Genomic DNA, 25,099 nt, shown 5'->3' with positions numbered 1-25,099 from the left:
ACCAGATAATCCTGTTTCTCATGGTCAGAGTCCTTTAGATGCTTTTTGGCAAACCCCAAGCAGGCTGTCATGTGCTTTTCACTGAGTAGTGGCTTCTGTCTGGCAACTCTACTATATAGGCCTGATTGGTGGTTGCAGAGATGGTTGTCTTTCTGGAAGGTTCTCCCATCTCCACAGAGGAACTCTGGGGTTCTGTCAGAGTGACCACCAGGCCCTTCTCTCAGGCCCTTCTCCCCCAATTGCTCAGTTTGGCTGGGTGGCCAGCTCTAGGATGAGTTGGGGGTTCCAAACTTCTTCCACTTAAGAATGATGGAGGTCACTGTGTTCTTGGGGACCTTCAATGCTGCAGAAAGTTTTTGGTATCCTTCCCCAGATCTGTGCCTCGACACAATCCTGTCTCAGAGCTCTACGGACAATTCCTTCGACCTCATGGCTTGGTTTTTGCTCTGACATGCACTGTCAACTGTGGGACCTTATATATACAGGTGTGTGCCTTTCCAAATGTCCAGTCAATTGAATTTACAACAGGTGGACTCCAATCAAGTTGCAGAAACATCAAGGATGATCAATGGAAACAGGATGACCTGAGCTCAATTTCAAGCCTCATAGCAAAGGGTCTGAATACTTATGTAAATAAGGTATTTCTGTTTTTTAAAACAATATCTAAAACCTTTTTGCGCTTTGATTATGGGGTATTGTGTGTAGATTGAAGACAAATATTTAATCCATTTTAGAAGGCTGTAACATGAAAAATCAAGGGGTCTGAATACTTTCCGAATGCACTGTATACAGTATAAATGATAAATCACACCATTTTATGTACAATATATACAACATTTATTTCAATTATTAATATATAAAATAGACAATGTACTTAATTTTCACCATAGAAAAAATACATGTAATAAATACAAAGACCATTTTTGTTTTGCGGTATAACAAAACATCCAGCACAATTTGACAATAATCTTAGATGAGACATTAGATATTACTGAGGATAAATGCTATGCAACATTGATATTGAGCAGATAGCTAAATATATCTTACAGGAGTAATCAACACAATGTCACTATTGACAATTTAAATCATATTGCTATTACTTTCCGAACATTAAGTCAACCCCAGTCTAATAAGTCAGCAGGGGTTTATTGATAAATCATGGATGTTACAAGGTTTTCAATTGAATTAAGCACCACCTCATATCGGTCCTCTTCTCCTTCCTCATTCACCTCCCAAACCTTCTTCTACCACCACATCTTTCCTTCATATCCTGTTATCCCTTTCTTTTTCATCTCAGCCTCATTCTTTTATTCCTTTACCATTCTTTTCCTTCGTTCTTTCTCCTTACAGTGTTACTTTCCCTCTCTAGCCATTTCAGAAAACAAACGTGAAATAAAATGTATCATAAATAACAATACGTATCATCACCTTGGTACTCGATAGAAAAATAATATCCCTACAACAAGCCACTCGACTCACTATGAAATTAGTACAAATATGGTGTACACGCATACTAAAATCATCTTACAGCAACATGACCATCGGCTTTTAGCATATCTAAACAGCTCATTACGACAGTTAAACATTACACAAATAATCGTCACACACTCAGTACAACAATTAGACGTGAGAATTTCCCCAAACTAGTCATACGCAGGTATTTGAAACATACATTACACCACAGCACTCATTAGCTTTTGTAATATCTATTCTTTAAATACAAATAAAATAGAATACCTCTGAATAAATGTTCGCTCAAACATTTGTCTCTTGTATAAACATTACAAAATAATATAAAGGAATGTATCAATAGATTTTTGCATTGACATAGTATTCTACGAGATGTGGATTTTTCAACTGTTTCCAGCAATGACCAACTACAACCAAAGCCGTTTATAACAAACCAAAATGTGCACTGTGCAGTTGAAAAACACCCATGTAGCCACTACAAACGGCAACACAGTGAAGCACAATAGTATCGACACACAAGAGTACAGATGAACAACACTCCAAGACATGTACAGATGTCAATTGTGATGCCGTTTAAAACGCAAAGCTTGCATTGGAAGAAGCTGCGGAAGAGTCTGATTAACCCAGACATTGTGTAGCGGGGCTAGATGCCATGCTAGAAGGCAGAGCGCTAGCCGGCTCAGCCTGTTGAGTAGCAGTATCAGAGAGCACCAGCAGCAAGACTGGCTTTGTCGAGGGATGTTGTCTATGTCCCTGTTTTGCACGCCTGTCATGCCTCAGCCGGACTCGTCAGCAGTCATGTTTCCTCAACTGCACATCTGTATGAGTCTGTATGTGTGTTGGCTGGGTTTAGAGTGAGTATTTGTCACTGATTGAACACCTTACTTGTGTGTGTGTGTGTGTGTGTGTGTGTGTGTGTTTGTGACAGGGTTTCCGTTAGCCGGTAATAGCCGGCTTTTGGCAGATAACTAAAATTGCCGCCGGCCTATTGTCCTGGAGAAGGAAAATCACATTGTGAAAATGCATTTTAGCCTATTTATTGATTGAAATACCAGTCGATGTAGCGCAAGAGCTGCTGCTACAGCTCATCAAACAGCTTGTTTGTTGCTGCTGGAGTGAAACGTGCTACTATAAGCCCAATCACTGCACAACAATTCTATATGCAATCTTGTGTTAAAAACAGTTTTGATGGTCATGATTAAAAAGAGCTACTATTTTTATTTATCAACTGTTAATTGAAGCGCACTTCCCATTCAAGTGCATAGGCAACTAGGCAGGCTTCAGCGTGTCAACACACCACTTTGCAATGAGCAGGAGGCAGTATGTATTTTGAAAACATATACTTAATTGTTTGAAACAGGAACATTTTACTACACATTGAGGCATGTCTTACCTTGCTTCAAAGTAGCCTAGCCAAAATCCAACCAAACATGCAGGCAATTCTTTTCTAAAGACTTCCATATTCTATTGAAACCAGTAGCCTATTTCTCATGTTCTACTGGTTTTCAGATCAACCTTCTTTCATTGTCCAGTAGCCGAAAGGCACAATCCTAGTCATATAAGCAGTCCATGCTAGTTGTTGCATCTTTAGAGGTCCACTCTTTCTAAATTTCTAACGGATATTTTCAACTCTGTCTCATGAAACCGCTCGCATGTGTGGTGTGCTTTTGACAACTATTTTTTCCTAACAATGGTATTATGGAACGAACATTCGCACATAGCCTACTGCCTTGTGTGGAATTTCTGTGCTTATAATGTGAAGAAATTTGTTTATGATCATTTTAAGCTAAACTTTCAGATCTGTTGCATGAGCCTCATAGCTTTAAAAATTGTGATGTAGCCTAGGCCTACTGGTTGTATGAACTTGGGATCTATCATTCCACAACTGCCCTAGTCTGTTTGGAATAGGCTATTTCTTTCTCACGCAGAATGACAAGCTGACCAATAGAATAGGTCAACTTTTCTACTATGGGGGATAGTAGATTGACATAGGCTATGTTCATTACTCATCTTGTTGGCTGAGGAAAAGTAAATGTGGACAGTTATTCTAACATCTTCAAATTGCGCATCGGAATTCGGTAAGAAGTATTCACATCGTTGCACCCTCGAGTTCAATGTCCCGTTAAGAAGAATAACCATAATCGAAATGTGATTTCTGTCATTCTGAGCACCGTGGGTGGACGCCCTAATCAGGTTACACACCCAAAACATATGGGTCCGGTAAATTAAAACACTGCCGGTTAAAGGTCTCTGCGTCACATTTTCCTAACGGAAACCCTGGTGTGCGAGTGTATGTGTATCATCCTAAGCGCATGAGTTTCATAAGTGCCTATTTGTCTGTGTTCCTCCAATCCTCCAGGGCTCTCCATGTGTCTGCCTGTGTGTGTGTCTATATGAGAGTATGTGCGTGCATGAGTCCCTCCCCAGCCCGATCGGTTCCTCCTAGGAGCCCCCCTGCTCTCTTTGGACGTGGGCCTGTGGCGGGGTCTTCACTATGGTAATGACCGAGGCTGTGTTCAAGCGTGGGGCCGTAGCCAGGATGTTACCTCCTCCAGACTCTAACCCACGGGCGAACCTCTGCAGGGCAGCCAGCCTGGCCCCCAGGCCCTCCAGCTCTCTCCTCATCCCAGCGTTCTCCACACCCAGCCTCTCCACCTCCCTCTGGAGCTCCTTCTTCTGCTGCTCCAGGGCCTCGCGCTGGGACACGCGCTTCACCCGGCAGCTGGCCGCGTAGCCACGGTTCTTCAGGGTGCGCCGGCGCTGCTTGAGCTTCTGGACCTCCTCGCGGGATAGACCCCGTAGGTGGAGGTTGAGCTCCCGTACAGACAAGGACATGAGCTCGCTGTCCGACAACACCGGAACATTCTCACCACACTCCCGCTTCACCTGGAGAGGGATTGAGAGTTTGACCATTTCCTTTGCAAAGTATGTGTAAAATATACTTTAAAATTGAATAAACTCCAAACTTAAATGTTTTGTAATTCTACCTTCAGGGCTTTGTTGCTTCTTTCTGACGTCATGGTCTGGCTTTATCCTCTGTCTCCGACACCAGTAAACACAGATTTACAGACGATCTACAAGAGAGGGAGTGAGAGAAAGGCCATTCAATTAAGTTGAAGCACTTGAGAAATATTAATTTCACATGTTCCCCTATATACTGCTTGGTATAGTAGGATATAAAGATATTCAATCTTGGACTGAAGATTTTCTTTTGGAAAAAAATAAATAAGAAAAAAACATGCCACAATTTTTGAAAGTAGAAGATTTCTCCCAGCTGGAATCGTGGAGGGAAGTTAGGCCTATCATGTGCCCATCCCACATTGCTCAAAGCAGGTGTTCCCCTCAAACACTAGTAACCACTTCTTCCTAACACTCATATCAGAACTGGCCTCTCCAAAACATGAATTGGTAATAATACAGTAATAACCTAATGGATTGGACATAGTGCTTTTCCAAATGCTCAAAGCAAGGTTCATTGGAGGCTGGCTTGGTTGTACTCTTGCATGTGAAACTCAGCATTCTGAGGATATTTATATATTTTTTAACATTCTAATATCTTAACTATTCAGGACAAATGACATCCGTGTTTTGATTGTTACTTTATCAGTTATTCTTGTCTTTGATGTAAGCTATCCTCACCATGTTGTCATAATCATTCACAACCTTACATTGTCTAGTCTAATAATGATTGATAATAATGATTGTTCTAAACCTAAAGAAAGACTGATGAGTTTGCTTTCGGTGGATTCTCGACCTTACCGTTTTCTGAAATGCGTGGGAAGTGACTGTACACTCAACGACTGTCCTACCACGAGGCGCCGTTGTAAACCGATATGACCATTTCATAAAGTCATAGTGATTCAGCAATAAGCTGCCCACCGCTAGTGTCTGACGGGCGACTACAATCACTCTCTTACATGCATTTTGTCAAAAAAACTCCATTAAATATTTAACATACATGTTTCCTCAAATTCTCAATTTAAAGCAGTATTTTGTACCTAATAATAGTGTTGTAACACAATACAGTGCTGACGTTAGATGTCGACCAAATGACGTTTCAATACATCATTAAAAACTAGCTGAGAAGCAGAAACACAAAGCTATATTTACCGTTCAAAATATATTGTTGTTTCATAAACCGACTTCCGTTATTAACGAAATTAAAGATGCCTGCCTACGTAAACATTTAATTCTCAATAACAATCCACCCATTTCCTTATACGGAAGGGAGCTGGCGAGCTAGGTGCGCCATGCTACGCTAACTCGATGCGATAGTAAACACACCGCCATTGCAAGTGCGCAGGTGGCCACCCATTTCTTTTAGCAACGTTTAAAACGTTAATTTTATGAGAACCTACACAATTTTAAACAGAACACCATATATCGAGTATAATACCTGACACGCATTTAAGATATGTAAATAGTGAATGTGGTCGTGTCTTTGTTGCCAAATTGTAACCATTTCGCAAGGCTAACTAAACAACATGCTAACGTTAGCTAGTACTCTAGCTAGCATTATTAGCCAGCAACATGGATTAGCCAATGCTAGGTGGCTAACCAGAAAAGCAAACAGCTGCCTACTTACTTGTCCTTGGCTATGTCGTTGGAGAATACCAGCTGCCAGTCCTTCAGTTGTCAACACAATTGTATAAACAAATGTTTTTAAAACACGGAGAAACGTCAAATACTGTGTTCAGTCGAAGCGAGTCAAGCGACAAAATGTCAGTTCGCCTTTTCCCGGAATTACTCTGTTCTGTGGGGTTGGATTCTTTCATTCACAAAAAACACAGTTACAATGACGTAAACTCTAAAGAATGAGGGTGGATCCCGCCCGCCCCCAGCGTACGAGATGGAAGGATGTAAACAATAAGGATTCCCTGCGTCCCAAACTTTTCCATGATGAAGACCTGCCTCTCCTTTCCTTCCTTATTGATTTAGAAAGGCACTGCATGGAAAAGCAAAATAGATTAGGAAAGAATGACATTCCAAAGGAATAGTCAGCTGCATTTGCTGCTTGCTCACTTAGTGAATGTTAGTGAAAATTACTTTCATGTTTATAAAAGTGAAATAAAAAGCAACAACCTGAAATTCCAATAATGCTTATAGAAAGGGGAAAGGCTTACTCCTTACGAATAGATTGCATTTGGAAATAAAAAATGTTGAGGCTCTTCTTATAGTGGATTACTAGCCCAAAGACCATCATTTCTAATACAGAAATACTATAAACTGGATCTTCATAACAGATTTTATTTTTTACAGTTTTTTGTTCAATCCCGAAACACACTATTAGACCTCTCGTACAACAGAGGGCGCAATTTATTTAGCTAGCCAGGCAAGTAACCATTTTTTCCGTCATCCAACGCACATGTAGCTTTTAACCGAGTGACCTCAGATTGTCGCAGGACCAATGCTCACCTCCTGGGTCCAACATTTATGCAAGCCGGGGCCAACGCAATAATTCCACGATAAAACATTAAAATACTGATTTGCCCTTCCACCAATTGAGGTACATTTTAAATTAGCTAAACACACCGGCTGGTAAGCGGCGCAAGAACAGTTTTCCATGGCTGGAATCGAAGAGCTATCACCGGCTGCGGGCCCAGTCGAGACCCGTCCCCCAGAAGGCGAGATTGATGAAGATGAAGATGAAGAGGTAAAGATGAATGGAAACTTGACACATGTCACCCCGTAACTGTCATGCACGATCATACGTACAGTTTCACTTGAGTGGTATGCCTATTTAACTAGCTAGCTAGCTGTAGCTACTCAGGGTCATTCGTTATGCGAGTAATTGCTAGCTAGTTTGCTAACGTTAGCGTGGTAGCTAGCTAGCTAACTGTCACATGTACAGCTATAATATCTGTTTTACATATCTGTACTGTAATTGACTGTATTGTAAATGTAATTACATTTAAAAAGTCAGATGTCCCATGGTGTGGGTACCTTGTAGGAATTGTCTAAAACGCTCATGTGTCATTCAGTAATCTGTAGCTTACAGTACTAACTAGTACCCCAACAGAACTGGTTACTTTTGAGACATTAAAATATTTAATTAATGTAGTTCATGTTACTATACACTATATATACAAAAGTATGTGGACACCCCTTCAAATTAGTGGATTCGGATATTTCAGCCTCATCCAATGGCTCGCCGCCATTGGACGCAGTGGAAAAACATTCTCAGGAGAGATGAATCACGTTATATTATCTGGCAGTCCGACGGACGAGTCTGGGTTTGGCAGATGCCTAGGAGAACGCTACCTGCCCGAATGCGTAGTGCCAACTGTAAAGTTTGGTGGTTGGAGGAATAATGGTCTGGGGCTGTTTTCCATGGTTTGGGCTGGGCCCCTTAGTTCCAGCAAAGGGAAATGTTAACGCTACAGCCTATAATGACATTCTAGACGATTCTGTACATCCAACTTTGTGGCAACAGTTTGGGGAAGGCCCTTTCCTGTTTCAGCATGACAATGCCCAGGTGCGCAAAGCAAGGTCCATACAGAAATGGTTTGTTGAGATCGTTGTGGAACAACTTGACTAGCCTGCACAAAGCCCTGACCTCAACCCCATCGAACACCTTTGGGATGAATTGGAACGGCGACTGCGAGCCAGGCCTAATCGCCCAACATCATTGCCCGACCTCACTAATGCTCTTGTGGCTGTCTACCTAGTTTGGTGGCAGAATTTGGGATGAGCTGTTGTAACAAATTTTCCATGACACTAGTGTACCTAGTGAAAAGCCTTCCCGGAAGAGTGGAGGTTGTTACAGCAGCAAAGGAGGGGACCAACTCCATATTAATGCCCATCATTTTGGATTGAGATGTTCGACGAGCAGGTATCCTCATACTTTTGGTCATTTAGTGTACCTCCATTCTTTTATTGGGTCTAAAATAACCATGTTATCTGTGTTGTAGTAACTTCCTTGTGTCTCCCTTCCCTCAGCTGGATGAGACTATTCTGGAGAGGCTGTGGGGCTTGACTGAGATGTTCCCTGATACACTGCGCTCTGCGGCTGAGGTGACCGCATCGGGCTCAGTCACTGTGGCCAAGAAGCTGTACAGGTAAATGTTCTCCTAAAAACTGCTGTTGCTGCTCTGGATGTATCAGCAGCCTTAGAGTAGACCTCTCGTTTTAGATCTTCATCTACCCCATTCATAGACGCTAACTACCTTTAGTGCCTATTGACGATAGTGTCTGGGGTAGTTTTGTAAAGAGCGCTGACGCTTGCCCGAAACGTTAACACGCATCACTTGTGGTATGGTTTTGTAAACATAAGGAAAGTATCTTTCATATCAGCAAGAAATAATAATAATAATAGTAATAAAAGGTGAAATTTCTACACCTTTATGGGGTTAGGGGTCCAACATGGCCAAATTTCCATGTTACAGCACTTGTTTACGGAAAACAGACGGAAGACAGAGTCCAAATACCTGTGCTAATGAGCTATTTGCATCTCCAAACAGAAGACGGACGCCACAAACGTGAGAAATACTGTCAGCTGCAACTGTTAAAACAGTAAATGTATATTTTGCATTTGTGAAATTATTTTGATGTGATATGATAGCAATTGAAAATCGATTCACTTTTAGGTGGATTAGATCATTTGCCTCTAAACAGAAAATGTAAGGTCCTTGGACTATAACGAGTAACGTTAGGCTCCTTTAGTCCATTATTGGGCTAATCTTCACAATACACACAGACAATGAGGACGGAGCTGTGTGTGGATGGAGCACTATATTGCATTCACAGTTCTGAACAGCTCCTCTGTATTCCAAGGACTGTTTTCCCTGCCTGCCCCTGATCTTGCCAAGGACAATCAGTTAGGCCATCTCTGTGTTTATTATCTACTCCAGTTCGCTCTCCATGTCTGTTTGTTATTTTACCCCCACCTTTCCATCTCCCCTCTTGCCTCTGTGTTTCTTAGTTTCTCCCGTGCTGCCCTGTGGGTGGGCACTACCTCGTTCATGATCCTGGTCCTTCCGGTGGTGTTTGAGACTGAGAGACTACAGCTGGAGCAGCAGCAGCTACAGCAGCAGAGACAGGTACTGTACTATCCCACTGATAGACGATGTTCAGTTCCGAATACACAACCTAGACCCTACTATTATGGTCTTGGCTCTTGTTTATGTCTAAAGAAACAAATGCAATATGGCCAAAAGTACACACAAATTGTCTAGCATATCAGACAGCAAGGTGTAGATATAATCATATAGCTACAGTGAGCTCCAAAAGTATTGGGACCGTGACACAGCACCGTGATTATGGATAGTGAGTGAATCGTGAATAATAATGATGAGTGAGAAAGTTAGACGCACTAGTATCATACCCCCAAAACATGCTAACCTCTCACCATTACAATAATGGGAGGTTAGCATGTTTGGGGGGGTTATGATATTTATGCCTCTAACTTTCTCACTCATCATTATTCACGATTCATTCAAGATTATTCGTCATCCTGGTAGCATCCACATGAATGTAGAATTGTTTAGAAACATATTCTATTCTTACTTACAATAAAAGTGACTCAAATGACACTACTTTATTTACCATTCATTTCTATTGGGCACAAAATAATCTTAAACAAAACCAAAACAAACAGCAAAAGCATCCAACAAGTTTGTAAGGTCACAAGCTTGATGTAATCATTGCGGGCTAGGAATTTGGGACCAAATACTAAACTTTTGACTACTTTAATGCACTTAAGTGAATTTGTCCCAATACATTTGGTGCCCTAAAATGGGGGGGCTATGTACAAAAAGTGCTGTAATTTGTAAACAGTTCACCCAATATGGATGTAAATACCTTCAAATTAAAGATAACAGTATGCACTTAAACCTCATAGTCATTGTATAATTTCAAATCTGAAGTGCTGGAGTACAGAACCAAAACATCAACAAAATTGTCACTATCCCAATACTTTTGGTGCTCACTGTATACCTATCCTATACTTTTCGATCTATGTGAAAAGGGTTGGATTTGGAATTGGGCAAATCACTCTTTCATTAGGATCTGCATGTTGTCAATGAACAAATGTTTTTGTGACGCCCCTTCCTTGTGTAGATCCTGTTGGGCCCCAATGCAGGGATGTCAGGTGGGATGCCAGGGCTGATGCCTCCCGCTCCAGTGAAAATGTGATCGATGTCCCTCCGACAGCCTTAGCGCTTCAATCAATGAGGGAGAGTGGAGGCTTGGAAGGAGAGAGAGAGACAAAGAAGAGGATACAAAGCTGCATCTGGTCAGCACATGTGCTCCTTCCAACATCCAGGATTGGCCATTTAAGGAGATTAGAGGAGGATGATGTCACTTCATGGGTGTTGCAATAACGAATGTCCCGTTCGCTGTCTCTCTTACTCGACATCCTGCAGAGACTTCTGCACATTCTTCTGAGCACTGTTTTTACTTAATTTCTTTTTTTATACATAGCGATATAAATATGTATGTGTTCCAGGGGATTTGGATCAGGTGGATAATTGAAGAAATTGGGACATTATTGTGGTTATAAGAGGTTACCAATAGTTTGTGTGTGGTCTGAATATTTTTTTTTCTTTTCATGTTGGTCTGTAGCTACATATGGCCTTGAAACTGTTGTAACCTGTGGTTTAAACCTTTGGTTTGGGAACATGTTCATTCCACTTGTATCTGGGAAAATCATGGTAGACACGACTGACATCATAACTCCGTCATATTCACAATCACAGCTGGTCATTGAGATCTATAGTGTCTGCTGGTTTTGCAAAAGCATTGGTGATAAGAGTATGTATGTCACGTGTCTGTCACGTGTCGCTTGAGACATTGTTTCATTTGTGGGCATTAAAGCCATTAAAAAAATGCATCACAAAAAGTATATTTTGATAAGATTCAAACAGCACTTTCCCTGCATACTCTATAACTCTAAAGATATTATGTCAATGTACACATAGTCCTGTCAAGCCTGAGAGAATGTCAGTTACTTTTTTCTATTGTCACTTTGGAATGTATGTTCTCTTAACTTTGCAACGAGCAAATTCTGTCTTGTGTGTTCAACCTAACGGCAGGAATAAAAACACCAACGAAATGGACATTAGAAAAAAAGTTGTATTATCATATATGCTAGATGGGTGCAGGGAAATGTAATGCATTTCCTCTTTACGTTTAACTTGTTAGAGAAGGAAAGTCACCTACATGTAAATAATCTATCAGAGACATTACATTTCTATACTGTAGTAAAGTACAGGTATCTTACAGATAAATGCTACAAATTGACTGTGGCTTTTGTGCATTAAGATCAGTCACTACCAAAGATTGTTGCTGAGGAGAGCATGAGAGCATCTCGCGTGTACAGTTTGACATTTCACTTGATTGTTGCTGATGAGAGAGCATCTCATGAGCGTAACTTTTATGATTGACAGTTCTCAACTTTCAGCACGAGCGTCAAACATTCCCGCCACCACAATAAGAAATCTCAGGTGGCAAGTAATTTTTCAACTTGATAAGGTCATCATTAGCGTTGCAACATTTTACAGGTTTGTCAAGTTAGTGAAAGAAGCAACCTCATTCTGTAGATATTGATAACATCTTTCAGGAGCCATAGCTGACGTTGGGTAGCTAACAGATCGCTTGCTGACATCGCAAGAAATGTTATTTCCCCTGCCCCATTTATTAACTGGTAGCTTATAACGTTAGCTAGCAGCTATCTCGCTGAAACAAAAAAAACATCTAGTTCAAGAGCTACTAGTAGCTACATTGCGCTAATCAAGATGAAAGCCGCCGAGGATCAAGTTGTGGAGGATGAGGCCGGATACCAAGATGATGAGGTAACCTGCCTAAGCTAGCTAATGTTAGCTTGCTTGCTAGCCTGGCTGTGGTTGTCAGTTTTGTTTGAAACTAGCATTCTCGTAGCTACTACTAGCTAGCTACAGTACATGTTATTTTTTCCCCAGGTAGAATGGATTGTTGTAGCTAGTAAGTTATCTGTCACTCATTGTTAATCATTCATAACATAGCTAGCTAATATATTGTTTGGTCGTGGTAGCTCAATTTCTACACTACTTTCATCTAGCCTAAGTCAGTGGCAGAATATTTTACTTCTCAACATGGTTTCAAACACGTTTTGTCATGTTCTTTACCCACAGGAGTCCTTTTTCCAAGACATAGACACCCTACAGAAGCATGGAATTGTGAGTATATCTGAAACCAAGGTCTAGGAAAGTAGTCTGCCCTGACCCTTGAGTGTATATAGAAACTTCGTCATAGGTCAGTTGGTAGATAAACTCAAGATTACACCTCAAAGCTAATAAGTTTAAAAAAAACTACTTATTCTATTCTCTCCCACCACCACCCCTTTCTCTCCCCCCTTCCATCCCACCCTACATCCATCCATTCAGAACATGGCAGATTTAAAGAAGCTAAAGTCTGTGGGTATCTGCACAGTAAAGGGGATCCAGATGACCACACGCAGAGCCCTGTGTAACATCAAGGGTCTTTCAGAAGCAAAGGTGGACAAGATCAAAGAGGCTGCTGGGAAAATTCTGGTGAGAGACTCAGCTGAGTCACCTTCAGCATAGAGGACTTTGGTGTCTCATGATTAGTTTAATTGTCAAGTCCCTAAAGATTTGGTTTGGGGATGAGGTATGGAAGACATGAATCAAATAAACTTCAGTTGACATGTTTTCATTTGCTCTTGTGTTCATTGTAGACCAATGGTTTCCTGACAGCATTTGAATATAGTGCGAAGAGGAAACAAGTGTTCCATGTCATGACTGGAAGCCTGGAGTTTGAGTTAAGATTCGCCCCAACATGCTCAACCTTTCATATTAATAAATTTTCCTGAGTCATATTACGGTATAATACAGTACTCCTATTTTTCCTCTTCATCTGTCGGTCTGCTCTGCAGTAAACTACTTGGGGGAGGTATGGAGAGCATGGCAATCACTGAGGCATTTGGAGGTGAACTCTGTTTCTGACTGTGTGTCCCTCAGTCAAAGATATGATTAATCTCATGCTCATGATGTATAAGACCTGACCTGGGTCAAATATAAAACATGTTTTTGTCACACTTTAACAGTACAGTTTTTATCCCTCAGAGTTTCGGACAGGCAAGACCCAGCTCTCTCATACACTATGTGGTAAGTGAATGGCTGAGGGTTTTTTCTGTAGTCCCAGATTTTCCAGTCCTGGAAGTCAGTTTTCTGAAATGTATAGATATTCTTCCATGGTTGGTTCTTTTCATTTAGACCTTGTCTCTGTTCTCCAGTCACAGCCCAGCTTCCTGGAGAGGACGGCTACACAGGAGGAAAAGTCATCTTCATCGACACAGAGAACACCTTGTATCCAAATTTATCTGAGCTCTAATCTATAAAGCCAGATTTGCATCAATATAAACCCAGCTAATAATTCAGGGAGAGAGAACGTTTTTGTAATGTTACCCGTATATATTCTGTGTTGGTGTTAAAGTTAGGTGAACATTCAGTTAAAGTCGAGCAGAATTGATCTAGAACGTAGTTACAATGTTCTCAGAATATTAATATTGTAGACTCGTTTTATGGGAAGGTTCAAGAACATTCATGTGTCCAGTTTTCTGAGGGTTAGGAGAATATTCCATCAGTGTCACATCAAACATACACAGACAAGGTTCATATGGTCATGAAAACTCTGGAAAAGTCATGGAATATTAACATTTTATTTTTTTCAGACCTAAAAAAGTTTTGGAAAATTATAAAACCAGAAAAGTTGAGGAAAAGTCATGGACATTCATTTCATGATTTCTGTTAATGGTATTCATTTATGCACGTTTAAAAAATATTTTATCATATATATAAATCAACACATCAGCCAGGATAGGTTTGTCACTTAAGCACATCTGTGTTTGTGCGCATCACCTGCATATGTGCGAGATGAGTGGGCCGTTGCTCAAGGAGAGAGAGACAGTCGGACATTGCAGCAGCAGGTAGACGGGCCTATAAAGTATGATGGAGAACAGACGAATAACTAGGTAGCCAGATGAATAATATATTGTACCCTTTAGTTAACGGTTAAGCTATTATTAGCAAGTGTTATTATTTTAGTCATGTCCCCAAAAAGTTTCCACCGACACTCGCAAATAAGGCCATACAAAGTTGCAAAACTTTTTGGGAGCGATTCATATGATTAATTGAAACAATTATTTTTTGACGAAACAAACAACTCACTTAACGATTGTATAAGTTGGGATTGGGTTCAACCGCGGTGAATCAAATCATTTGAATCCAAATAATAATTTGTGAAACGTGAACATTAATTTTAGGAAAAAATATTAGATGTAGCCTTTTCGATTATGTGGCTTCAAAACTTGTTTTGTAGATACTTCCAGTTGATTTGGGCAACCAAGCTATTGCAACTCAATAGATGCTAGTCAGCCTGAAAAGTTAACACTAAGATACAGTGCATTCGGAAAGTATTCAAAAACAATCTACATACAATACCCTATTGGGTTGTGTTTCGGAGGACGCATGGCTTTCGACCTTCATCTCTCCCGAGCCCGTACGGGAGTTGTAGCGATGAGACAAGATAGTAATTGTTAGCAATTGGATACCACGAAATTGGGGAGAAAAGGGGGTAAAATTTATAAAATAAAAATAAAAAATCACATTTACATAAGTATTCAGACCCATTACTCAATTGTTGAAGCACCTTTGGCAGCGATTACAGAGCCTTGAGTCTTCTTGGGTATGACACTACAAGCTCGGCACACCTGTATTTGAGGAGTTTCTTCCATTCTTGTCTGCAGATCATTTCAAACTCTGTCAGGCTGAATGGGGAGCGTCGATGCAAAGCTATTTTCAGGTCTCTCTAGAGATGTTCGATCGGGTTCAAGTCCGGGCTCTGGCTGGGCCACTCGAGGACATTCAGAGACTTGTCCTGAAGCCACTCCTGCGTTGTCTTGGCTGTGTGCTTAGGGTCGTTGTCCTGTTGGAATGTGAACCTTCGCCCCAGTCTGAGGTCCTGAGCACTCTGGAGCAGGTTTTCATCAAGGATCTCTCTGTACTTTGCTCCGTTCATCTTTCCCTCGAACCTGACTAGTCTCCCAGTCCCTGCCGCTGAAAAACATCCCCACAGCATGATGGTGTCACCACCATGCTTCACCGTAGGGATGGTGCCAGGTTTCCTCCACATGTGACGCTTGGCATTCAGGCCAAATAGTTCAATCTTGGTTTCATTAGACCAGAGAATCTTGTTTTCGCATGGTCTCATTGAAAACTACAAGCGGGCTGTCATGTGCCTTTTACTGAGGAGTGACTTCCATCTCCCCACTCTACCCTAAAGGACTGATTGGTGGAGTGCTGCAGAGATGGTTGTCCTTCTGGAAGGTTCTCCCATCTCCACAGAGGAACTCTGGAGCTCTATCAGAGTGACCATCGGGTTCTTGGTCACCTCCCTGACCAAAGCCCTTCTCCGATTTCTCAGTTTGGCCGGGCGGCCAGCTCTAGGGAGAGTCTTGGTGGTTCCAAACTTATTTTATTTACCACAGGTGGACTCCAATCCATTTTTTTTAATACATTTGCAAAAAAATCTCAACCTGTTTTCGCTTTGTCATTATGGGGTATTGTGTGCAAAGCTGTTATCAAGGCAAAGGGTGGCTACTTTGAAGAATCTCAAATATAAAATATAGTTTGATTAGTTTAACACTTTTTTGGTTACTACATCATTACTATATGTGTTATTTCATAGTTTTGATGTCCACTATTATTCTACAATGTAGAGAATAGTCGAAATAAAAAAAATTGTAGGTGTGTCAACTTTTGACTGGTACTGTATATTCTGAGAACATGACAACCATGTTCTGTGTATGTTTGGTGGGACGTTGATGGAATTTTATTTTAACCTACAGAAACTGGACACATGAATGTTCTTGCAACGTTCCCATGAATTGTGTCTAGAACATTAGTATCTTAAGTTCTGAGAACATGGTAACCACGTTCTGGGTAAGTTCTATTTAACATTAAGGGAATGGTGTCTTCGAAACATTCACTGCACATCACAGAAACATTCCCATGAAAACGTTAGTTAATGCGCCTCTTAAGGGAACATTCTCTAAAGTTGTGAGAACATTTGTTGTTAGCTGGGAAATCACCTGTACCTTTGCAAGTATTTCTGAGGATATAGGGTCATAAGTATCAGTGTTTTTATTCACGACTCAACCATTAGTCTCTTACGAAATCCTATGTTTTCCTTAACCTAATGTGACCCTCTAGTCGTCCAGACAGACTGAAGGACATAGCAGACAGGTTCAATGTCGACCATGATGCTGTGCTGGACAATGTGTTATACGCCCGAGCCTACACCAGTAAGACATCTAACTTAGTCATTAAACAGTACCTCTCTCATCATTACTGCCTAAACCTGAGAACATATTGTCTGAGGAAAGCAGTCACAATCTTAGATATACATTTTATTTTTATTTTTTTAATTTCACCTTTATTAACCAGGCAGGCCAGTTGAGAACAAGTTCTCATTTACAACTGCGACCTGGCCAAGATAAAGCAAAGCAGTGCGACACAAACACAGAGTTACACATGGAATAAACAAACGTATATCAAACACAATATAAAAATCTATATACAGTGTGTGCAAATGTAGTAAGATTAGGGAGGTAAGGCAATAAATAGGCCATACTGGCGAAAAAATTCAAATTTAGCAATTAAACACTGGAGTGATAGATGTGCAGAAGATGAATGCGCAAGTAGAGATATTGGAGTGCAAAGGAGCAAAAAAATAAATAACAATATGAGGATGAGGTAGTTGGGTGGGCTATTTACAGATGGGCTGTGTACAGGTGCAATGATCTGTAAGCTGCTCTGACAGCTGATGCTTAAAGTTAGTGAGGGAGATATAAGACTCCAGCTTCAGTGATTTTTGCAATTCGTTACAGTCATTGGCAGCAGAGAACTGGAAGGAAAGGCAGGCAAAGGAGGAGTTGGCTTTGGGGATGACCAGTGAAATATACCTGCTGGAGCACGTGCTACGGGTGGGTGCTGCTATGGTGACCAGTGAGCTGAGATAAGGCGAGGCTTTACCTAGCAAAGACTTATAGATGACCTGGAGCCAGTGGGTTTGGCGACGAATATGAAGCGAGGGCCAGCCAACGAGAGCATAAAGGTCGCAGTGGTGGGTAGTATATGGGGCTTTGGTGACAAAACGGATGGCACTGTGATAGACTACATCCAAATTGCTGAGTAGAGTGTTGAAGGCTATTTTGTAAATTACATCGCCAAAGGATCGGTAGGATGGTCAGTTTTACGAGGGTATGTTTAGCAGCATGAGTGAAGGATGCTTTGTTGCGAAATAGGAAGCTGATTCTAGATTTAATTTTGGATTGGAGATGCTTAATGTGAGTCTGGAAGGAGAGTTTACAGTCTAACCAGACACCTAGGTACAGTTGAAGTAAGAAGTTTACATACACCTTAGCCAAATACATTTAAACTCAGTTTTTCTGAATTCCTGACATTTAATCCTAGTAAAAATTCCCTGTCTTAGGTCAGTTAGGATCACCACCTTATTTTAAGAATGTGAAATGTCAGAATAATAGGAGAGAGATTTATTTCTTTCAGCTTTTATTTCTTTCATCACATTCCCAGTGGTTCAGAAGTTCACATACACTCAATTAGTATTTGGTAGCATTGCCTTTAAATTGTTTAACTTGGGTCAAATGTTTCAGGTAGCCTTCCACAAGCTTCCCACAATAAGTTGGGTGAATTTTGGCCCATTCCTCCTGACAGCTGCTATAACTGAGTCAGGTTTGTAGGCCTCCTTGCTCGCACACGCTTTTTCAGTTCTGCCCACAAAGTTTCTATAGGATTGAGGTCAGGGCTTTGTGATGGCCTCTCCAATACCTTGACTTTGTTGTCCTTAAGCCATTTTGCCACAACTTTGGAAGTATGCTTGAGGTCATTGTCCATTTGGAAGACCCATTTGAGACCAAGCTTTAACTTCCTGACTGATGTCTTGATGTTGCTTCAATATATCCACATAATTTTCTTTCCTCATGATGCCATGTATTTTGTGAAGTACACCAGTCCCTCCTGCAGCAAAGCACCCCCACGACATGATGCTGCCACCCCAGTGCTTCAAGGTTGGGATGGTGTTCTTCGGCTAGCAAGAATCCCCCTTTTTCCTCCAAACATAACGATGGTCATTATGGCCAAACGGTTCTATTTTTGTTTCATCAGACCAGAGGACATTTCTCCAAAAAATACGATCTTTGTCCCCATGTGCAGTTGCAAACCGTAGTCTGGCTTTTTTATGGTGGTTTTGGAGCAGTGGCTTCTTCCTTGCTGAGTGGCCTTTCAGGTTATGTCAATATAGGACTCGTTTTACTGTGGATATAGATACTTTTGTACCTGTTTCCTCCAGCATCTTCACAGGGTCCTTTGCTGTTGTTCTGGGATTGATTTGCACTTTTCGCACCAAAGTACGTTCAACTCTAGGAGACAGAATGCGTCTCCTTTTTGAGCGGTATGATGGCTGCGTGGTCCCATGGTATTTATACTTGCGTACTATTGTTTGTTCAGATGAATGTGGTACCTTCAGGTGTTTGGAAATTGCTCCCAAGGATGAACCAGACTTGTGGAGGTCTACAATTTGTTTCTGAGGTTTTGGCTGATTTCTTTTGATTTTCCCATGATGTCAAGCACTGAGATGGAAGGTAGGCCTTGAAATACATCCACAGGTACACCTCCAATTGACTCAAATTATGTCAATTAGCCTATCAGAAGCTTCTAAAGCCATGACATCATTTTCTGGAATTTCTGGAAGCTGTTTAAAGGCACAGTCAACTTAGTGTATGTAAACTTCTGACCCACTGGAATTGTGATACAGTGAATTATAAGTGAAATAATCTGTCTGTCAACAATTGATGGAAAAATGACTTGTGTCATGCACAAAGTAGATGTCCTAACCGACTTCCCAAAACTATAGTTTGTTAACAAGAAATTTGTGGAGTGGTTGAAACATTTGTTTTAATGACTAACTTAAGTGTATGTAAACATCCGACTCCAACTGTATTTGTAGTTGTCCACATATTCTAAGTCAGAACCGTCCAGAGTAGTGATGCTAGACGGGCGGGCGGGAGCGGCCAGCAATTGGTTGAAGAGCATGTATTTAGTTTTACTTGCATTTAAGAGCAGTTGGAGGCCACGGAAGGAGTGTTGTATGGCATTGAAGCTCGTCTAGAGGTTTGTTAACTTCTCTAGGATAGGGGGCAGTATTTTCACGTTTGGATGAGAAGCATACCCAACGTCAACTGCCAGTTACTCATCCCCAGAAGATAAGATATGCATATTGTTAGTAGATTTGGATAGAAAACACTCTGAAGTTTCTAAAACGGTTTGAATCATGTCTGTGAATATAACATAACTTATTTAGCAGGCGAAACCCCGAGGACAAACCATTCAGATTTTCTTTTTGAGGTCACTCTCTTTTCAATGGATTTTCATTGGGAATACAGATTTCTAATTGACCTTCTTGCAGTTCCTACCGCTTCCACTGGATGTCAACAGTCTTTAGAAATTGGTTGAGGGTTTTTCCTTTGTGTAATGAAGAAGTACGGCCATTTTGAATCAGGGTCACTTGTTGTGTACTGTTAAATAGAGGCGAGTGACCAGAAAGCATGCTACAGATTGTTTTAATCCTGTATTGAACACAGATCATCCCGTCGTCAATTTTATCGATTATTTACGTAAAAAAATACCTAAAGTTGTATTACAAAAGTAGTTTGAAATGTTTTGGCAAAGTTTACAGGTAACTTTTGAGATATTTTGTAGTCATGTTTCACGAGTTGGAACCGGGGTTTTTCTGGATCAAACGCGCCAAATAAATGGACATTTTGGATATATATCGACGGAATTAATCGAACAAAAGGACCATTTGTGATGTTTATGGGACATATTGGAGTGCCAACAACAGAAGCTCGTCAAAGGTAAGGCATGAATTATATTTTTATTTCTGCGTTTTGTGTCGCACCTGCAGGGTTGAAATATGCCTATCTCTCTTTGTTTACAATGGTGCTAACTCAGATAATAGCATCGTTTGCTTTCGCCAAAAAGCCTATTTGAATTCTGACATGTTGGCTGGATTCACAACCAGTGTAGCTTTCATTTGGTATCTTTCATGTGTGATTTAATGAAAGTTTGATTTTTATAGTAATTTATTTGAATATGGCGCTCTGCATTTTCTCTGGCTTTTGGCCAAGTGGGACGTTAGCGTCCCACATATCCCAGAGAAGTTAACACAGTGTCTAAAGAAGGGCCAGAAGTATACAGAATGGTGTTGTCTGCGTAGAGGTGGATCAGAGAATCATCAGCAGCAAAAGCGACATCATTGATGTATACAGAGAAAAGAGTCGGCCCGAGAATTGAACCCTGTGGCACCCCCATAGAGACTTCCAGAGGTCCGGACAACAGGCCCTCCGATTTGACACACTGAACTCTATCAGAGAAGTAGTTGGTGAACCAGGTGAGGCAGTAATTTGAGAAACCAAGGCTGTTGAGTCTGCTGATAAGAATGCGGTGATTGACAGAGTCGAAAGCCTTGGCCAGGTTGATGAATACGGCTGCACAGTATTGTTTGTTATCGATGGCGGTTATGACATCGTTTAGGACCTTGAGCGTGGCTGAGGTGCACCCATGACCAGCTCGGAAACCAGATTGCATAGCGGAGAAGGTACGGTGGGATTCGAAATGGTCGGTGATCTGTTTAACTTGGCTTTCGAAGACTTTAGAAAGGCAGGATAGGATAGATATAGGTCTGTAACAGTGTGGGTCAAGAGTGTCTCCCCCTTTGAAGAGGGGGATGATCGCGGCAGCTTTCCAATCTTTAGGGATCTCAGACGATACGAAAGAGAGGTTGAACAGGCTAGTAATAGGGGTTATAATAACAATTGCGGCGGATAATTTTAGAAAGAGAGGGTCCAGATTGTCTAGCCCAGCTGATTTGTAGGGTTCCAGATTTTGCATCTCTTTCAGAACATCAGCTATCTGGATTTGGGTGAAGGAGAAATGGGGAGGCTTGGGCAAATTGCTGTGGGGGGTGCAGAGCTGTTGACCAGGGTAGGGGTAGCCAGGTGGACAGCATTGCCAGCCGTAGAAAAATGCTTATTGAAATTCTCGATTATCATAGATTTATCGTGGTGACAGTGTTTCCTAGCCTCAGTGCAGTGGGCAGCTGGGAGGAGGAGCTCTTATTCTCCATGGACTTTACAGTGTCCCAGAACTTTTGGGAGTTTGTGCTACAGGATGCAAATTTCTGTTTGAAAAAGCCAGTCTTTGCTTTCCTAACTGCCTGTGTGTATTGGTTCCTAACTTCCCTGAAAAGTTGCATATCGCGGGGGCTATTCGATGCTAATGTAGTACGCCACAGGATGTTTTTGTGCAGGTCAAGGGCAGTCGATTCTGGAGTGAACCAAGGGCTATATCTGTTCTTAGTTCTACATTTTTTGAATGATGCATGCTTATTTAAGATGGTAAGGAAAGCACTTTAAAAGAATAACCAGGCATCCTCTACTGACGGAATGAGCTCAATATTCTTCCAGGATACTCGGGCCAGGTCGATTAGAAAGGCCTGCTCGCTGAAGTGTTTTAGGGAGCGTTTGACAGTGATGAGGGGTGGTCGTTTGACCGTGGACCCATTACGGACGCAGGCAATGAGGCAGTGATCGCTGAGATCCTGGTTGAAGACAGCAGAGGTGTATTTAGAGGGTAGGGTAGTCAGGATGATATCTATGAGGGTGCCCGTGTTTACGGATTTAGGGTTGTACCTGGTAGGTTCCTTGATAATTTACGTGAGATTGAGGGCATCTAGCTTAGATTGTAGGACGGCCGGGGTGTTAAGCATATCCCAGTTTAAGTTACCTAACAGTACAAACTCTGAAGATAAATGGGGGGCAATTAATTCACATATGGTGTCCAGGGCACAGATGGGGGCTGAGGGTGGTCTATAACACGCAGCAACAGTGAGAGACTTATTTCTGGAAAGGTGGATTTTTAAAAGTAGAAGCTCGAACTGTTTGGGCACAGACCTGGATAGCATAACATAACTCTGCAGGCTATCTCTGCAGTAGATTGCAACTCCAGCCCGTTTGGCAGTTCTATCTTGGCGGGAAATGTTGTAGTTGGGAATGGAAATTTCAGAATTTTTGGTAGCCTTCCTATGCCAGGATTCAGACACGGCTAGGACATCAGTGTTGGCGGAGTGTGCTAAAGCAGTGAATAAAACAAACTTAGGGAGGAGGCTTCTGATGTTAACATGCATGAAACCAAGGCTTTTACGGTTACAGAATTCAACAAATGATAGCGCCTGGGGAATAGGAGTGGAACTGGGGGCTACAGAGCCTGGGTTAACCTCTACATAACCAGAGGAACAGAGGAGGTGTAGGATAAGGGTACTGCTAAAGGCTATAAGAACTGGTCGTCTAGTGTGTTGGTGACAGAATAAAAGGAGCAGATTTCTGGGCGTGGTAGAATAGATTCAGGGCATAATGTACAGACAATGGTATGGTAGGATGTGAGTACAGTGGAGGTAAACCTAGGCGTTGAGTGACGATGAGAGAGGTTTCGTCTCCGGAGGCACCAGTTAAGCCAGGTGAGGTCTCCGCATGTGTGTGGGGTGGGACAAAAGAGCTATCTAAGGCATTTAGAGCGGGACTGAGGGCTCTACAGTGAGTATACATTTAGTTAAGTATACATTTTGAGTCTGTTTGTATTAAAAAAAATAATGTGTACATTTGAAGCTGACTGCTGTGTTTCCTAACTGGTAGTTATGACATCAGAAGATTAGGCATTTGTACTGTATACATAATTGGGTTTCAACTTCAGGTGAACACCAGATGGAGCTGTTGGATTTTGTGGCGGCCAAATTCCACGAGGAGGGTGGTGTCTTCAAACTTCTGGTAGTAATGAAAAGAAAAGATAATCAATGTCACTTTTGTTTTGTGATAGTTATATTTTCATATTGTCAACTTCCATCACTGTACCTGTCTTTCGTTAACACTTTAATTAATGCCGACAGGTATAATGCATTATTATGTTTTATACACATTTAGAATGTCTTGTGTCTCTACGTCTTTTCCCTTTCTCCCCTCAGATCATAGACTCCATCATGGCTCTGTTCCGGGTAGATTTCTCTGGCCGAGGGGAGCTGGCAGAGAGACAGCAGAAGCTGGCCCAGATGCTCTCCCGTCTGCAGAAGATCTCTGAAGGTCTGGCGACTTCTCTTGCAGACGTATATGCAAACTATGCATTTAAGTCTGCAGCAGAATAACTGGCAGAAAAACTCTTGACTTTTGCGTAAACCTTTCATTGATATAGACATATTGATATTCATGTATTCTGCTCTCCTCTCCCTAGAGTACAACGTTGCAGTGTTTGTCACCAACCAGATGACTGCAGACCCTGGAGCTGGGATGTCGTAAGTGACTAACTAGATGTAGGAAATAGGGATTGGTTTGAAATTAAACGGAAAGTCAGCAACTCACTCGGCTAAAGTTCTAACAGGTTTTGGCCTGGAGTTCTGATCAGAGGGTTTCTCTTGTCTCTGTCAGGTTCCAAGCTGATCCCAAGAAGCCGATTGGAGGGCACATCCTGGCGCATGCGTCCACCACACGAATCAGCTTGAGGAAAGGACGCGGAGAGTTGAGAATTGCCAAGATATTTGACAGGTAATTAGTCTGAAAGTTCACTCACTCAATATATGTTGTTCTCATTATTCCTTAGTAGTAACAACCCCCCTTGTAAAGAAGTGGTCGAATATGTTTTTTCTTGCTTATGGAGAAAGATCTCCCCCCTCATAGCTTAATTATTTTCCATGACCTCCTGCAGTCCTGATATGCCTGAGAACGAGGCCACTTTCGCCATCACTCCAGGGGGAATTGCTGATGCCAAAGAGTGAAAGACCCTCATGGATTTACAAGTAGAGGAGAGGAACCACATACAGTTCTAGGCAGTTTTTAGCAAATCGTAATTTTTTGAATTCTGATGAAGACTATTTGTACTATTTGGTGTTTATATGTAAAGTGCCTTCAGAAAGTATTTATACCCCTAGACTTTTCCCACATTTTGTTGTGTTACAAATTGTGATTAAAATAGATTTAATTGTCATTTGTTTTTGTTAACGATCTACACAAAATACACTGTAATGTCAAAGTGGAAGATTTTTTTTTACATTTGTATTAAAAAAAGGGGGAAAAATGGTTTTGATTGTTTTTGCAACTGCACTTGAAGAAATTGATGGGGTCACCTTGGGGTCATGATAGGGGCTGCACCAAATGATTGATGTAGTATAATAATTGATTATGCATATGTTGTATTAATAGAAGGGGCAAGGGCTATAAGACCCCTCCCCCACTACATTTATAGGGTCCTGGACTACAGATTAGCAATATATATGCATTATAAGGTTTAATGTTGTTCCACAGTTCTTTTCTAGTCTCTGCCTCTTATAAGAAACGGTCTGAGAGATGTGTGAGTTATTGCAGTCAAAACAGGGTGTCTGTGAGAAAGCACCTCAAGGCTAAAAGAGATTCATAGACACAGAACCCTGCAGGGGAGTGAAGGAGAGATAAGAGACAAGTCAGACATACCACTGTAAGCCACACGGGAGTGGAAAATTACTGCTGAGCCCTTAG

General features: G+C 41.4%; 3 protein-coding genes across 6 annotated transcripts; 2 read left to right on the top strand and 1 right to left on the bottom strand.

Annotated features, from left to right (window-relative positions):
• Nucleotides 1–816: 816 nt before the first annotated feature.
• LOC120029504 (transcription factor MafK-like) lies at nt 817–6,264 on the bottom strand. 2 transcript variants are annotated; one of them, XM_038974755.1, is made up of 3 exons: nt 6,056–6,264; nt 4,458–4,544; nt 817–4,356 (listed from the first exon to the last, which is right to left on the bottom strand). In XM_038974755.1, the coding sequence occupies exons 2-3, from the start codon at nt 4,488–4,490 to the stop codon at nt 3,913–3,915; spliced, it is 477 nt and encodes a 158-aa protein (XP_038830683.1). In that variant the 5' UTR covers nt 4,491–4,544; nt 6,056–6,264; the 3' UTR covers nt 817–3,912. The 2 variants fall into 2 exon arrangements, with proteins under 2 accessions (XP_038830683.1, XP_038830684.1); XM_038974756.1 differs by lacking the exon at nt 6,056–6,264 and adding an exon at nt 5,230–5,343.
• Nucleotides 6,265–6,832: 568 nt separating this feature from the next.
• On the top strand, nt 6,833–11,525 carry LOC120029937 (mitochondrial import receptor subunit TOM22 homolog). 2 transcript variants are annotated; one of them, XM_038975249.1, is made up of 4 exons: nt 6,833–7,115; nt 8,408–8,528; nt 9,392–9,509; nt 10,528–11,525. In XM_038975249.1, the coding sequence occupies exons 1-4, from the start codon at nt 7,034–7,036 to the stop codon at nt 10,600–10,602; spliced, it is 396 nt and encodes a 131-aa protein (XP_038831177.1). In that variant the 5' UTR covers nt 6,833–7,033; the 3' UTR covers nt 10,603–11,525. The 2 variants fall into 2 exon arrangements, with proteins under 2 accessions (XP_038831177.1, XP_038831176.1); XM_038975248.1 differs by having other exon boundaries at nt 6,834–7,123; nt 8,410–8,528.
• A 614-nt stretch (nt 11,526–12,139) lies between these two features.
• LOC120029864 (meiotic recombination protein DMC1/LIM15 homolog) lies at nt 12,140–24,577 on the top strand. 2 transcript variants are annotated; one of them, XM_038975171.1, is made up of 13 exons: nt 12,140–12,260; nt 12,579–12,623; nt 12,831–12,977; nt 13,142–13,224; nt 13,340–13,392; nt 13,530–13,571; nt 13,700–13,772; nt 16,677–16,768; nt 23,292–23,365; nt 23,560–23,674; nt 23,823–23,883; nt 24,017–24,133; nt 24,294–24,577. In XM_038975171.1, the coding sequence occupies exons 1-13, from the start codon at nt 12,204–12,206 to the stop codon at nt 24,361–24,363; spliced, it is 1,029 nt and encodes a 342-aa protein (XP_038831099.1). In that variant the 5' UTR covers nt 12,140–12,203; the 3' UTR covers nt 24,364–24,577. The 2 variants fall into 2 exon arrangements, with proteins under 2 accessions (XP_038831099.1, XP_038831100.1); XM_038975172.1 differs by lacking the exons at nt 13,700–13,772; nt 16,677–16,768.
• Nucleotides 24,578–25,099: the final 522 nt, after the last annotated feature.

Source organism: Salvelinus namaycush, chromosome 35 (assembly GCF_016432855.1).
Source record: "Salvelinus namaycush isolate Seneca chromosome 35, SaNama_1.0, whole genome shotgun sequence".
NCBI lineage: Eukaryota > Metazoa > Chordata > Actinopteri > Salmoniformes > Salmonidae > Salvelinus > Salvelinus namaycush.
The sequence above is the reverse complement of the archived record's forward strand: the minus strand, read 5'-3'. Positions and strand labels throughout refer to the sequence as shown.